The sequence below is a fragment of the Nicrophorus vespilloides genome, unplaced genomic scaffold (genome assembly GCF_001412225.1).
Source record: "Nicrophorus vespilloides isolate i.1.1-1 unplaced genomic scaffold, Nicve_v1.0, whole genome shotgun sequence".
Lineage (NCBI taxonomy): Eukaryota > Metazoa > Arthropoda > Insecta > Coleoptera > Silphidae > Nicrophorus > Nicrophorus vespilloides.
This window is the reverse complement of record NW_017097695.1, coordinates 36,313-52,020: the sequence shown is the minus strand read 5'-3', so window position 1 is coordinate 52,020 and position 15,708 is coordinate 36,313. Positions and strand designations below refer to the sequence as shown.

Here is a 15,708-nt window from a genome sequence, read left to right as displayed (position 1 = left end):
GATCTTTTTTTTGTGCTACCCAATAGTTATCGCGTGAAGTTTCTCATTTCTTTCGTGTTTTTGAGCTAACTTCAAGGCATTGGTAACTACGCAACGTAACAAGTTTTTTTTTCTAATCTTTTCTTGCAAAGTGGGAACAAGTGGGAAAGCGAGTTCCATACGAACGGCAGGTAACTTTGCGCGTTGTTGCCATAGATAAGTGTTCTTCTATTCAGAGGTGCTGATTACTCCCCCACGAGAGTGTTTTTGTGCTGTTCTCATTGGAATTCCTATTTCGTGTGTTGACCGCATATTACAAACACAACAGTGCGGACGAGTGAAGTGATTTTGTAAGAAGAGTATGGACCGGTACGATTCCAGGACTAGCAACAATTACGAGATCAGGACATCCAGTTCGGATGAGCCCCCGAATTCACGTTTGTTTATCATCGCCAATAAGAGGTTAAACGAATCTGATTTTCGGGATGCCTTTGCTAAGTTCGGCGAGATCGAAGACATATGGGTAGTCAAAGATCGTAGATCTGGTGAAAATAAAGGTACATTATTTTCTTTGTACTATGTTTGGATAATCTCTTAATGTTTATTTACATTTTTTTGCATAATGGCGTTAACTCTTAGCATTGTCTAAACCGTTACTTTTCCTTTGTTTTTATATTTTTATTTTTTCGTGGATTTGCAACTGTTTCTTTAATCACATACATTGCCTTCTTATTTCCTTTACCTTGAAATTACTTTAAATGTCAATCGTCTACGTTAAAATTTACGAAGATTTTTCTCTTGGTACAGAAATTAATGTAAATAGATATTTGCACACACGTATGAAGAACACGAATTAGGAGGGAAAATTTACTTCTGCAAAAATTGTAATACAGTTCAATAATATAATTAAATTGAATGTACTAAATACAAATTATATTCTATTAATATTTTATATAAAACATTATTGGACGAAAAGACTTGCGCAGAATTTTGGATTAGTTGAAAAAATGAAATTGATAAATAATAATAAAAGGTGATGCAATGGCCTATTCACCATCAGTCTTTATACCCTGACCATAGGTATATCTGCTCTAAAGTTGTTATGTTATTCAATAATTAAATTGTTTTGTTCTTCATGTCGTTAATTATTGTTTAACTAGTTGAATTAATTCATAATAAAATTGGTTTGGCGTTATCTTTGTGAAAAAATATAGTAAAAGTTGACTATTGTTTGAAATATGTGCACCTATAAAAACTATGATTTTATATAATAATTTGCAACAGAGTAAATATATTTATTGAAAAATTATTAATTATATCTATATATTAATAAAGAATCATACCGGTTAGAGCTTATACATGCAAATATTTACATATATGTACTGTTTCATATAGGATTTTAATTTCTAGTTATTGTAGAAACATTGTGATTCGATAATACTAGTGAGAAAGTGACCGTGTTCAATAGTACAACGTTATGTGGTAGTTGTCTGAACACAAATTGAATCTATTATATTTAATTTAAGTTAAACAATGCAGTCTCATTACAATTAGAATATTTTGTAGTGAGAAAATATACAAATAAAACTTTTACTTTTCTGTTGCTAATGAAAACGTCAATTTCTCTTTGCCAATAGGTTTTTTCTTTGCAAAGAAAAACAAATGTATATATTTCTTATTTAAAATAATATTTACAATTCATTTGCTTACATAAAGTTGTATTTATTTTTATAGATATTTTAATGTTTTTAATTTTTAAAGTAGTTTAAAAATATAATTTGTAATTATTAATGTTCCAACACAAATATTTTCATCAATATGAGTTGTCCCGTAATACACATTTTCCGCCTGCCATTTTTAAGGAACATTTCCCAGTTCACTGAATAATAATTTCTTCGGCATATTCTATTGTCTGTAGTTTCATCAAATCTATTTTAACGGTATTTCTTATATCATCTTACGTCATCGCTTGTTTCAAAATATCTGAATCCCGAAAAGACTGGTCTATAAATATTTTTTTCGATACTACGTGACCATTTTAGGATTCATATATTTCTGTTATGTATAAATGAACATTTATAATCATTATTTCCCTTAAATTTGTTTCTTTCCTGTACCTTCCTAGCTTATGTCAATTTGTTTATCAATATGTATGATTTTTCTAATTTTAGCAATATTTAGTTACAATTTAAAATCTAAACACATTGAAATTAATAATATAGCTTTTTTAGGAAGTTTCTATTCTTAAACATCGCCGTCATTTGTTTATATCTTTGTTCAGCTCGAGAACTATAATTATATTTCTAATGATAAGCTTGAAAAACTAACAACAAGTTGCATGTATAGATTTTCTGTTCTTATGGCAGCTAAATAATCAAAGGATAAAAAATAGATGGTTTCAAAATTAGTTTTTAACTTGAACACGAGCATGAAATATTCTTTATTATTACAGTTCAACGTAAATATTCCTCATTAGAAAGTTATAATTACCAGCATCATGCATAAAATAATATTTATAACTGTTAAACAGATTTAAGCAAGCTGAACATTACTTATTTAAATCCCTTACATAAGCCACGCTTCAAATAATTACTGCAGGCAATTAATGTACCATTAAACGTACTTTCTTTTTTGCGGAATGTGCTATTTATATGGAATGATTCAATTCTCGCAATGATATTTATAAGGTTTTCTCATGCTATTGCAATATAAAATAATTAATGAACGCATATGAATAACTTTAAAAAAATGCTAAATTGAATGAATTCGACATTTTGTTTATAATTGTTCTTTTAATTTATTAAATATTTACCTTTTATTTACAGGTGTTACCTATATAAAATATGCAAAAACATCAGAAGCAGCTCTAGCTATGGAAGCAATGAATGGTAAAATAATAGTGGGTTCGGATAGGCACATCAAAGTAATGATCGCTAGCAAGTGAGTTTATCAAGTGATTTATGATTGTATGTTATTGAATTATTATTTCAGCCGAAATAAAGGTTCGCAACGTGAGGAAAACGAGGATGAAAAGATTCAGCGACTGTTTGTTCTAGTACCCAAAACGATGACAGAAGCAGAACTGGAAAGTTACTTTGGTCAGTTCGGTGATATTGATTATGTGAATATAGTTCGTGATAAGGAAACGCGTGAAAGCAAAGGACTAGGGTACATTAAATATTACAAGTTTTCTCATGCGGCCAAGGCGTTTGAGGAATGTGATAGGAAGTATAGAGCTGTATTCTCCGAACCTAGAAAGAATAATTCAAATAGAAATAACAATAACACCACCACTACGAACAACAACAATAGTAATAATGCAAGCAATGATTACCAACAAACTTTGAGTACAATTACGACAAAGCCTTTTCAAGAAAGTTCTATTGGTAATGGAGATAAGTTCAAAATTATGGTATTAGGTAGTCCACAATTAACTGAAGAACAAGTGTGGAGATTATTTAATATTATCCCTGGTAATATCTAATAATATAATGTCAATAAATAAGGTTAACATTGATGGTTTTAGGAATGGAATATTGTCAGTGGAGGTATGACACCATTAAACGACGTCATGTTGGTACGGTCGTATATTCGTCGTTCCAATGGGCTACCCATGCAATAGACAAATTAAATGGGTTTGAATATCCCATAGGATCAAGACTACTAGTGAAACCTGATGGGACCGTGCCTAGACAAGACACTAATAGAACGTCGCAAATATCAATACCATCTAAAAGCAATATAATTCCTAGTTCGAACATAATAGAACTTTATGAGACATTGAATCACGCCACTGCAGTGATACAGAATGTTGTTCTAACACCAGGTAACCATAAATACACTAAGACATTTATTTATATAAATAAGTATGGTATATATTTTCATTAATTTAAGACAAATTTCGTACAGGTACTCGGATCGCTTTGAGCCCGCACAGTGACATTTCAGAGATTTGCAGTGTTCAATTGCCGGAGCCTCAAGCTTTAGCAAGCATCGACGCGGATACCGCCGCTCGGTGTTTCATTGTTTGCACCCCGCCACCGCCTTCACAAGCTATACTCAAGGATCTCTTTTGTCGATTCGGAAATTTAATCGAAGTTTATTTGTTATCACATAAGAATTGTGGATACGCTAAATATGCTACAAAGGAGTCTGCAATGGAAGCGATTACGGTAATACTGTTATAACGTGCTTGATTATAGTTTTTATTTTTGATACAATTTCTCTTTATGCTACTACAGAAGTTCAAGCTATATTAGGTGACATTATTTTATCATTAATATTTGGAACATTTAATGCATCGCGTATGCTTTTTTAATAAGCGTGTTTTATTTAAAAAATATATATATTATTAATATTAACATAAAAAAGATATACATTGACAATGCATTTACTATTTATTATTTAATTAAAAAATGTTAGGTTATATATTTTTAAAAGGTACCGTGCATGATTGTGAATGCTAGTTATGTATTATTTAATTAGGGCATATTTCCATTGTTTGCTTTATGTGTACTATGCAAATACAAAATTCAATAGATTGTTGTTTTTATAGGTATTGCACGGAGCTGAAGTTTCTGGTGGAAGAATAAAGGTAATCGAGGCGGACGAAAGAGGGAACAATTCGCGAAAAAGGCTTCGATTAGATGACCAATAAATTAATACTCATAGTAAGTTCATTTTGAATGTTCCTATTTCAGGAGACGTACTTTTTAAAAGACAATCGCAAAACTATTGACTGAAATTTGGGTTTCCTACTATCTGTGATAAAATATATAGATATTCGTTCCTTGCAATATGAGAACTGACATTATCATGCTTTTTGCAAGGAACCCTATTATATATATACACACATTATTATAGAAACTTAAAGTTGTTATATTTACATTGTTATTTGTTAACATGTTGACTATGAATGGTGTAATAATCAGACATTTATTGTCAAGGTATTAACAAACTGACTTTACAGTGAATTCAAAAATTGAATCTCTTACACATTAGCTTGCTGTTTCAAATGAAAGTTTTCATGTATATGAGATTAGAGTTTATTTTATTAAAGCTTTGCTAAGAATTCATTGGATTGCGTTACACGTTTGTTTTCTTATTTTTCAATAACTTATTTCGTAATGCACGATACAATTGCATTCCAAGTTTCCGTTTCTCGTTTCTCGTCGCTTGTTGTTTTCATTTTTGAAAACCTGATCTCATGTCAATGAAAATCGCAACGTGTTACAGATTTCTAATTGAATTTATTTGATTACCAGTATTTACATTTTAGTATTTATTTATTTATTTATTTTTGCTTCACCGTTTTATTTGATTATATTTTATTTGTGGCTGACTTAGACTAACTACGAGTTACATTAGACGTTTAAATATTTTTTTTGCCGTAGAATAACTGACATCACGACATAATATGATGGACGGATTTGTACGATGGACAGAGTTTGGACTGTTAGTTATATGTATATGCAATGGATGTGCTTCATGTTTTATGATGATTCCAAACAAAACAACAAACAAACCAAACAAAATATTCAATCAATCACTCACTCACACATACACATATATACATATTTATAATCACTAATCACGATTTTCTTTTGTACGAGTTTTATGTTGCAATGTGTTCTGTTTATTTTTTGTTTTGTTCTGCTTTCTGGCTGGCCACATACACGCACACTATATTACTTGTAGCAAGAATATATTTGCATAATTCAAGCAGACGAAGTTAGGACAAATAAATTATTTATTTTAATGTTGAATGTTGTGTTTTAAAATTGTTTTTATTATGTTCTATAATTAATTTAATAAATATATTTTATTATTGTAAAGATTGTATGTTAAAAAAAATCGTTAAACTATTTTCAAATAAATTATGAGATTTGCTACTTCCGTCATGGTTTTATAACTGTTAACTGTTCCGGTTTTCGATTCCTGTGCGTTCCTCTCTTCCACCAAGTTTTTTCGAATGGAGAAATTGTGTATGTTATGTATTTATATTCTATATATGGGTCGATCTCTTGTTTGTAATAGGAAAGCGAGGCTGAAATATGATTAAATATTATTTATTATATAAATCTATAAGGACTTACGGATTGTTTCTGCATATGGAGTTGCGAGAACAAGACCATTTAAAATCAACAGGAGGTAACCCAGCGTCACGTCCATACCTTCAGCCTTTCCTATGAGCAAATGAGAAGTGTTACAGTTACTGCAGCGTATTTTGTGATCAATGTTTGTTGTAGCCTTGTAACAATTGTTTATTTATAGATAAAATTGTTTTCAAAATATAAAAAATAAATAAAAAGATGACCGGGAACAATTAACACCAGAAATTTTCACTGAAATCCGGTTTCATAATTATCTTTTGGACTCGTAAATCCCGTGACCAATGAATTTTAATTACGTTATTTAAATGGACGTTACAGTAACAGTAAATATTTTTGTGGATATCGAGAATCGTTAGAGGAGATAAACTGCTCGAATCCAAGTTAAAAATGGAATTGTGATGTTCTCTTACCTTGTCAGCAGCAGGAGCGATGGCCACGCTAAACTTGTTTTGTAAGTAATTTTGTATTCAAAACGAAGAATGTGCTCGGGTGAAGTGAATGTGATCCAATTGCATTTTTTTACGCGCAATAAAAAATGGCATACGCGCGTGAAAGTTATTTGAAATAAATAGCATTTCATTTGAAGTAACACACCGATACAGAAAATACAATCTTAGGAAATCTAGCATTCTATACCAGTCCTAAATACTTTCTGTTTTATACATTCGAATCGCATTACAATTCACTAAAAATACATAAAGGGGAGGAAATTTTAATTTGAGAATTATTGCAAAATAGATAAAATTCTTCTATACATTTACTCATTGTAATGCAATCTTTTTTATAAATTCTATGTTCTATTATTATGTTTTTCTATATAATTTTATAATTAATGTTAATTCTCGTAATATTTAGGTAAATAAATTAGTCTTTAACTTTCACACACACTTCGGTTTGTTTCGTATTGTTGGAAATCCTATCAAACAAAGGGTTTTCTCGGACATCTGTTTTGTCCGGGATTTTTTAAAGTTGTCTGTGTGTGAAAAACGTATTTTGTAATTCATTCTTATTTAATCAACATTTTTTATTGTACACAAAGGGTATACTTATTTATTTATTTATTTATTTATTTATTTATATAGAATTGTGTTGTTTTTTGCATAATACATATTTATTTTGAATTTTTATTTTTTCCTCTTTTTTTAAACTTTTTTATCCTAATCAACCATTATCTAATAAGACAACCCTGATTAAAACTAAACTCATCTATTATTGCTTCAGTAAATTATTTGAGTTGTGGAATATCAAGTTTATCCTTATTTAAAACTAATAAATCATTTTCTCTAGTCCAGCAATTAGTAATCAGAATATTGAAATAAACCGAACAATAGTTTATAATTATAATTGAAATATCATGCAATATACCATTTGAACATTTTATGGCATTGATGAGCAGCATAAAGTTTCATATCTCTACACAATTATGTAACATATTTTTTATATTTTATTTATGTAAAAATAAACGATGTGATTTTCATCACATTAATAAACAAATTTATGTATAGAAGGATTTTTTAAGAACGCCTATATTCTTACAATTTAATTAACTTAGTTGTATTATATAAATTGTATATATATAATAACAAATGAATTAAAATTATGTTTTTAGTATATATAACTATACAGGACAAAAGGGCATTTGGTTTTAATTTTCTTATATGTTATTATGTAATTTTTTGCAATAAATGTTATCGTTATAACTATATATGGTTATTCTATAGATTCAAATTTCACTATTTACTTTTCAAGCAAATCTCTACATTGCATTTAATATTAATTTACTAAACGCTTAATCAAATATCCTATAACTTTAAGTTTACATTGGATAACATGTACAAAATTAAGATTATCAATCCAACATTATCTACTTACAAGATAATTAACTTTTTTCGCTTTTAGATCAGTTTAGGTACTGAATGAACTTATTTTGTTGTAACATATATTCAAATATTAATTCAAAACTTATATTCCAGTATTATATTTATTTTCAGAGAAATACCATAGATACATCATAATATACACAATTGACAGTTCACTGGTTATTATCTAAAATATTGTTTTATTAATGAGTTTATTGCAATTATAACATTATAATTATAAATTGCCGAGCTGCGATCTAGATTCTAGAAGTTAACTAGGTTTCTCAAAATATATTTCTGTTTAAATGCACTATACACAGAAGATATATTTTGCTTCATATCATAACAAATAGAAATTCGGAGCTTTAATTTTCTAAAAATGTAATCATTTATTTACCCTACCTGTGTTAATATTTATCAATTACAAATGAAAAGTAAAAATTGGAGAAACATTAGAGGCTCTTTGAATTAATTGTTGACTATAACAGTAAAATATTGTTCGCTTAAATTAAGCGTAGCAATTCTTTATTTTTTTTTTATCGCAAGTCGTCCATTCATCTGGTGCAATGAGAAATATGACAAGAAAGATGAAGACAATTTATTAGCAGAATGAAAATAATTTATAACAAAAAATAATCGTAATTTACTGTAGACATGCTTCTACTTACATATAAAGGGCTATTGACCATAGACTTTCCGCCAAAAATCATATGTCATTAAAGATATAAACAATGATTATATTTAATGTTAATTTAATGGTAACATTATATAATGTGATTGTTTTGTTAGATATGCAAAATGTATTTTGTTTATTAGTGCGTTGTTGTGCAACGAGTACCGATAGATGGTACACAGTGTACTTATATGAGCGAATGTTTTACTTTGGCGAGTTTATATTGGCGAGAAAATTTCATACAAATTATATTCGGGATATTGGTTTACGATACGGATGAGAGGTTCCTCTTAACCGAAAGTACCGTTACTTCAAAGACGATGAGCTGTTTTTGCTCTTTCGGAACGAAGCGAAAAGGAGGATGGAAGAAGATGATGATGTCATCATCACCCATCCTAAACGCATCGTACTGAAAGGGAAAAAAAAGCTCGACGTTGCTGATGTTTAGGAACTTTTGGTTTAGTGCTACCAATCAATCGAATTGTCAACCAATGTCCCTTTATTAATTAAACTAAAAATATATTCTTTAATATTATTATTATGTTAATATTATTGTAACAATCAAACGACAGGAGGCGATAATAATGGAATCAACATTATTTAAATATAAATTGGATCATTGAAAATGCAAATATTACAAAATATTATTTATCGGTGGCAATCGCAAGGCCGACAACCGAAATCCCGATATCGATACGTCGGGATTTTGATTGTCGGGATTTCGATACACTCGGGATTTCGAACTTCGGGATTTCAATAGACGGTCTTTCGGTTGTCGGGCTTGCGATATGATTATTTATATTAATCATCTTATAGCAAATATATAAGGTAAAACAAACAGCCGATGAAATTTCGTCATGTTTCGCAAGAATTCAAAATCTAATATTATGAATGATATTGTTTAATAAACTATTTAGCTATAATCAATGTGAAGTATCTATTTTCAATACTTTATTTATTTAACCTCAAGATTAGTTTATTGGGTCAAGGGCTAACAATTATGTGATTTGTCCGCTTTATATATATATATATTTCATCTTGAAACTAAATTCGAATTTTACTGAGAGTTGTCATTATACAAATATATAAGGTACACCGAACAGACAGACGTTTTATTTTCGCATGTTGTTTATTATGATATATATATATATATATTATTTTTAAAGAGATATCAATTATTATTGATATAAATCTGCCCCTTTTTCTACCCCTTTTCGGCCCCTACAATTTTTTGTTGTTTTTGAGGTTCGAATCAACTTTTTCGTATCGTCATGATACAGGCGACTACATGTATATTTGTATCATGAGAGTTGTTGTAATATAGTTAGGTGGTAATATAGTTGCCTATACCGCGAGTCCATAAGATATTGCAAGTGTGTTTGTATATGTGGCAAAACAGAAAATTGGGAAAGAAAATAGTAAAAATATACTAAACAAATGACAAAACTTGAATATAAGAAGTCGATGTTATGTTACAGTCAGTAATTTTTGATTGTTGTTTAGGGTTCTATATTTTTTTTATATTTCAAATCAATTTGTTTTATCAACTTTGTCTAAGTCAGGGATGCCCAACCCAAATCGTTTGGTGGACCAAAAAAATATTACTGAGCTAAGCGCATATAAAAAAATAAAACGAAGAACTTATTCAAAATATTTTATTATAGTTAATGTGGCACTTGTTTTTTAATACCAAAATTCAAAATATAGAAAGTTGAAAACATCAATTGGGCCGCGGTCTAAGTACTTCAAATACGCTTAAGCCTCATGAAGTAACACGTCGCTACATAAAAAAAATTGAGCGATTTAGAGTTCCCGAATAACGCAGGGGGACAAAGATTTGAAGTTTCGCCACTGACTTTTATAATATGTGGTTTCAGGTGATCAACTGTTCTCTGTACAATTTCTTCTTTGACTATTTTCCAATTATTTCATTACTACTATTAGAAGTAACAAAATAATGCAAAGGAGTAGTACTACTAGAGCAGCGGCCGTCAACCGGTGGTCCACGAGTAAACTTTAATTTCTTTGAAATTTTTGATTTTTTTATATTTTATTTTAGTTATTTGCAATTTTCTCCTTATTACGTTTTATGTTTATAAAAGGTCCAATGTAAAAATAAATGCATAGCAAAAAACCAACAAGAGTGATAGCGGAACAAACAACAAGTCAATAACGGTTGTGCTACTGAATATCCACAGTCTACGAAACAAAAAAGCATGAAGTGGATATAATGATAAAACAACAAAAGGTGGATATATTTATATCAAGTACATAATTATTTTTGCCGATCTATAATTTAAATTAAAATATCCGAAATACGTTATTTTAGACTTTTTTATTCTATTGTTAAATATAGGTATTATTAATGTAATTAAATTCTTAATCATAACAATGTATCAAACAAATTATAACATTGAAGTATGTTTGTTACAAGAAAATCTTGATTCTGCACGATATCGTATGTTTGGTGCCAGTAAAGTTGTATATGCTGACATATCAGCAGCAATTGATGAAATCATATCAATATACAAATGGCGAGATTATGTTGATAGAAATTTTGAAATATTAATATTGTAAGTATCTACATTATATAATATTGTCTGTGTGGAGTTAGTTTATTTTAGCATTTTAGATTTTTGTCACAGATATTTTGTACAGTGTAATATATTTTGTAATAATATATTTTTACGAAAAAAATAAATCACTTTGGATATCTGCATAAATTTATTATATATTTTAAATGAGTATTCTGCATTGCCGTATGAGCTCGTATGGCATTGCGGTACAATAATTTAAAAAAAGAGAAAATAAAAGTTATATGAAGGTGGTGGTGGTCGATGAGAAGTAAGGACGCGCCGAGGTTTCAGATGCTGAATATGTTCCATTAATCTAAATTCAAGAAAAACAGCTGCATTGAATATAAAGCGATCTTGTAACACCTTTCTTGTTGCCAAGAAACCACGCCCTCTCCTTAACCCCTTTTTCGCAGGATTATATAACTGCCGCACCCCAACCCCGCGTAGCAAAGCCACACTCACACGTACACACACGCAGAGAGGTTCAAAGAGCACGAATGATGCATTAATTCTAAAGGAAAACAATCGGATTGGAAGCAATTAATATTTAGGATACTTGTACACTCTGTTGGTCTTCGTGCGGTCCTCGTGCGGATCGATTGACGTGTTCCTGCCACAAGGGTGGCGCGGTGTTCTCTCACAATTGCATCTGGCTTAATTAAAATCGGATAAAAAGTGAAATGTGGTTCAAAATACAAGTACGTATTAATTAATATGGTATCGCGTGCGTGCGTATGTGTGTGCAAATGCGGATGTATACGTATACGTATTCATCGATGTGTGAGTGTATATGTGACCTTTAATGCAGTAAAACCAGAGGTGGTGGCGGTATCGGAGCCGCCGACGCCCCCACAGACGCGCCGCCCCCTCGCGCAGAGCCCTTAACTTATTTATTTAAAAATCAGGAAATGTTTGTTCGTCAAACATCGCCGCAATTCGCAACTGATCGTTCACTGCAGTGACGCAACGACGTTAGCATCGCGACGACCTCCCTGCGGGTTCTTCTTTTATTGTTAAAATGTTGTGACCTACGTTTCATTTACCTATATAGTTTAAGATTTACTGGAACGAAGCAAGTCCATTTTAAGTTCTAAACCATGTTTAATTAATAAATCAACTGTAAAAGTTTAAACGGAAGTATATCTAAATCATACGCGAATCTCGGTTGTGTAATAAACAAAACAATTAATAACAAACAGTAAGAATTAACAAAAGAGGAGGAAACGAACGGCGACGATCAAAAATAAACTAAACCTTAAAATAATTAAACACCGAGCAGAGAGAGAGAAAAAAAGGGAGGAAGATTGGAAGAGAAAGAAAGAGAGAGAGAAAGGAATCAGCAAACAATAAACTTTTAATGTAAATATGTTGTTGAATTTTGGACGTTTGTGTGTGCAATGCAAAAACTCGACGTCGACGTCGAACAAAATATCAGGTTTTAAATAGTTACTCCATTTGTAATAATATATATAAATATAATACTAACAACAAAATATTAGTTATCCTTGCCTTTGTCGCAGCATACTAATAACAAATAACGAAGATAAGTTAGGAAAGGGAAGCTGGATTTGTTAGATAAGAAACATATATCGTTTAGTGGTGATTTTGATTACTCTCATCGTGATCTGAATCAAATAATAATGCATTCAACTTAGATCTTCCTCAATTAAAACAACCAATAAGAATAGTGTGATATATAATATAATATACATTTATACATATACTACATTAATATATATATATATATATACACGCACACGCGCGCATACATAGGTATATATCGTAAGGAGTGTCTCCATAGCAATTGTTTATCATTTGTTTGATGGTGGCGAGAAAACGACACCAGGTTCTGTTGTATTTTGCAAGGTTACATTACACACGTCCTATCGATTCGGGAACGAACCAAAAATAGGGTTTTCACTTCACTCGGCCGACATTAGAAGAACAAAAAAGAAGTAACGAATAAAATAACAGTAGAAGAGTGGACAGGAATTCATTATACAAAAGCCTTGTTCACCGTACTTGACACGGAGTGCCTGCGAAAGTAATAATTATAATTAAAAGTAATAATTTAGATGAATATACTGTTATGAGTGTGTCCAGCAATAAACAACTTAATGCCAATTCGTTGTGTAACAATCTAGTCAATTAGTCCGAATCTCATTTCACTTCTCTTGTATCGACTTGCATTTATTTATTGTTTCGATTTAAACACACCGAATTTTTTAATCTAAATAAAAGGAACAAATTAAATTTTTTGTTAAAAATGTCACAATTGGTACTCTGTAATTCGAATAATGATAATAACAACAACAGCAATGATAATCTTAGTGAAGATTCGACAACGCCACTCACCATTTATCGGTAATTATTGAATTACTTTCACTTTCTTTAATATATATTATATTATTTATTTGATATTACCTCACTTTTATTGTAATTACACTTAAGGAAATTTTGATCACTTGTTATCATTGCATGTTATACACATCAACTTGGCATATATACAACAAAAAATCAGATACTCCGGTGTATATGATGTCCAGGCAACTTATATACATATATTTTGTCTACATTCCTTTTTAATTTTTTTAATCTCTGATTCCATTTTTACAATCTGAAATTAAATTATATATATTTTTTTTGTTTAAATTCCAATTTTATATTATATTTTATTTTGTTTTCTTTTGTCTACACAACACTCACCGCCAGTCCAACCACAGGGACATTGCATTTACTATGTAAGGTTACATAACCTGCACTTTTGGGAATAAAACAAGCAAACCATCCCCTATTGATTTCTACATAATATAACACTTTGTATATAGAATACAGTATCGAAAAACTGTCGCTTTGTAATTTTATTATCTTTCACTTTTTTTATTGTCGATTCCAGTAGATAAAACAATGCCATTCCATTCTTTTAATTTCATTGTCCGTTGTGTTGCTATAATGAAAATGCTATCTAACACTATTATTTATATATATGACCAACCAAGATACCTGTGATATGTGATAATTGAAAATTCATATGTATCAGAATATTCGCGATTATTCACCTTATTCTATGACTAACAACTTTCTTATTAATAATAAAAGGATGATGAATATCTTCGGGGAAATAAATAATAACATATTCAGAGTAAATGCTACTTTGTAGGTAAGTCTAATAGATTAATAAATAACACGCTGCAATAAATTCTGATACCTGCATTCGATTTAGCTTTGCGATTGCACAAAACGGTTTTAATTAATACTATTTATTGCTAAATTTAGTGTATAAATTTCACATTATTCATAAAAAATCGAATTATTGTATATGTAATATGTCAATAATTTCTATTGATTAAGAAAACTACAATAGTTGCGTCAACTTAACGTCAGATGTCTGCATTATAACTGCATAATTGATAAAGATTATTGACTTTTTTAAATGATAGCTGAGTTTGTTTGTAATTACCAAATACAATTATTTTATATACATTCTAACTTGATATATAAATTACTTTGGGAATAGCTTCATCAAGTTGTTATAATTTTTCTTATTAATTTCATTTATATATAGAAATATCTACATCAGATATAAATTTTATAAAATAATAATATTTTTAAGATTATTGATCTCGTTTTTGCGACAAGTTTTTTGAAACTTCACAATTCCCAAATTGCACTATTTCTTTACTATTTGAAGAGTATACTTCTAACTTCCAAATTAAATCAAATAAATTATCAGTACCCAACAAAAGCAATGGTATCAAAGTAACAGTTTCTTGTCATACGTTAGTTTAAGTTTAAGAAAAACTTTTCAGACTTTTAATCTTAATCTATTTTCTTATATTGGTGCACACATTTATATATAACAAAGAAAATATCAGTGGGGTACAACTATCACAAATTGTGTAACACTGATCCAAAGCAATACTTTTTAAATTAATCAATAAAAAATAATTAGTTGAACTTTGTGTTAAATGCTCGTTTGGAGTAAAACTTTTTTGCATTCAGTCCTTGCAGTTTCATTTTTATTATTTTTTTTATCAATAAATTAATTCTGCTGATCAACATTAGACATATTTTTATCTAAGTTTCTATTATCAACATTTTTATTATATTCAGACGTTATTTTTCAGAATTGATAAATATTAAATATAATAAATCAAATATATAAAAGATAATGTTACTATTATTATCATATCATAGAATTTGTTGTATATAATGGTAATTATTTAAAGTTACATATGAAATATATATATATATATTTTATAAATATGATATACTTAGAATTATCTATTTACCAATCGATTTCATACTTTTTTTAAATTGATTGATTCCATTTGTATAATGGAAAATCATAAATTTTCCATAAAACCAATGTCTTTAGACAAAATAAACGGATGCGCAAAGAAATGTAAGTTATTGGGGTATATAATTTGTAAAGAGATAACTACGTGTACAAAATTAAATCATGCGTTGCAAAATAACCACTAAACAGACAGCATTTACAGATTGTA

General features: G+C 29.5%; 2 protein-coding genes across 13 annotated transcripts in view; both read left to right on the top strand.

The window, feature by feature from the left end:
• The first annotated feature begins 34 nt into the window (after nucleotides 1-34).
• On the top strand, nucleotides 35-5,744 carry LOC108560752 (RNA-binding protein 45). 3 transcript variants are annotated; one of them, XM_017918433.1, is made up of 7 exons: nucleotides 35-536; nucleotides 2,805-2,919; nucleotides 2,971-3,452; nucleotides 3,506-3,805; nucleotides 3,874-4,151; nucleotides 4,221-4,238; nucleotides 4,535-4,603. In XM_017918433.1, exons 1-6 carry the CDS (start codon nucleotides 341-343, stop codon nucleotides 4,236-4,238), a joined length of 1,389 nt encoding a protein of 462 aa, XP_017773922.1. In that variant the 5' UTR covers nucleotides 35-340; the 3' UTR covers nucleotides 4,535-4,603. The 3 variants fall into 3 exon arrangements, with proteins under 3 accessions (XP_017773922.1, XP_017773920.1, XP_017773921.1); XM_017918431.1 differs by lacking the exon at nucleotides 4,221-4,238 and adding an exon at nucleotides 5,373-5,744 and having other exon boundaries at nucleotides 36-536; nucleotides 4,535-4,649; XM_017918432.1 differs by lacking the exon at nucleotides 4,221-4,238 and adding an exon at nucleotides 5,373-5,744 and having other exon boundaries at nucleotides 43-536; nucleotides 3,889-4,151; nucleotides 4,535-4,649.
• Nucleotides 5,745-11,144: 5,400 nt separating this feature from the next.
• Nucleotides 11,145-15,708, top strand: part of LOC108560750 (voltage-gated potassium channel subunit beta-2) — a 32,681-nt gene continuing 28,117 nt past the window's right edge. For 3 of the 10 annotated variants that reach the window (XM_017918418.1, XM_017918425.1, XM_017918423.1), the window contains exon 1: nucleotides 12,503-12,635. In XM_017918418.1, the coding sequence (XP_017773907.1) occupies nucleotides 12,598-12,635 (38 nt within the window). In that variant the 5' untranslated portion in view covers nucleotides 12,503-12,597. Of the gene's footprint in view, nucleotides 11,198-11,457; nucleotides 11,899-12,502; nucleotides 12,636-12,657; nucleotides 13,565-13,920; nucleotides 13,942-14,331; nucleotides 14,361-15,708 lie in introns of those variants that run through there. The other 7 variants (XM_017918430.1, XM_017918427.1, XM_017918421.1 and 4 more) reach the window with 7 other exon arrangements.

Excerpts from the sequence above, each read along its gene's own strand:
- LOC108560752 (XM_017918431.1), top strand. The coding sequence starts at position 341 with ATGGACCGGTACGATTCCAGGACTAGCAACAATTACGAGATCAGGACA. Across the intron at positions 537-2,804 it reads TAGATCTGGTGAAAATAAAG|GTGTTACCTATATAAAATAT; the intron begins GTACATTATTTT and ends TTTTATTTACAG. Across the intron at positions 4,152-4,534 it reads CTGCAATGGAAGCGATTACG|GTATTGCACGGAGCTGAAGT; the intron begins GTAATACTGTTA and ends TTGTTTTTATAG.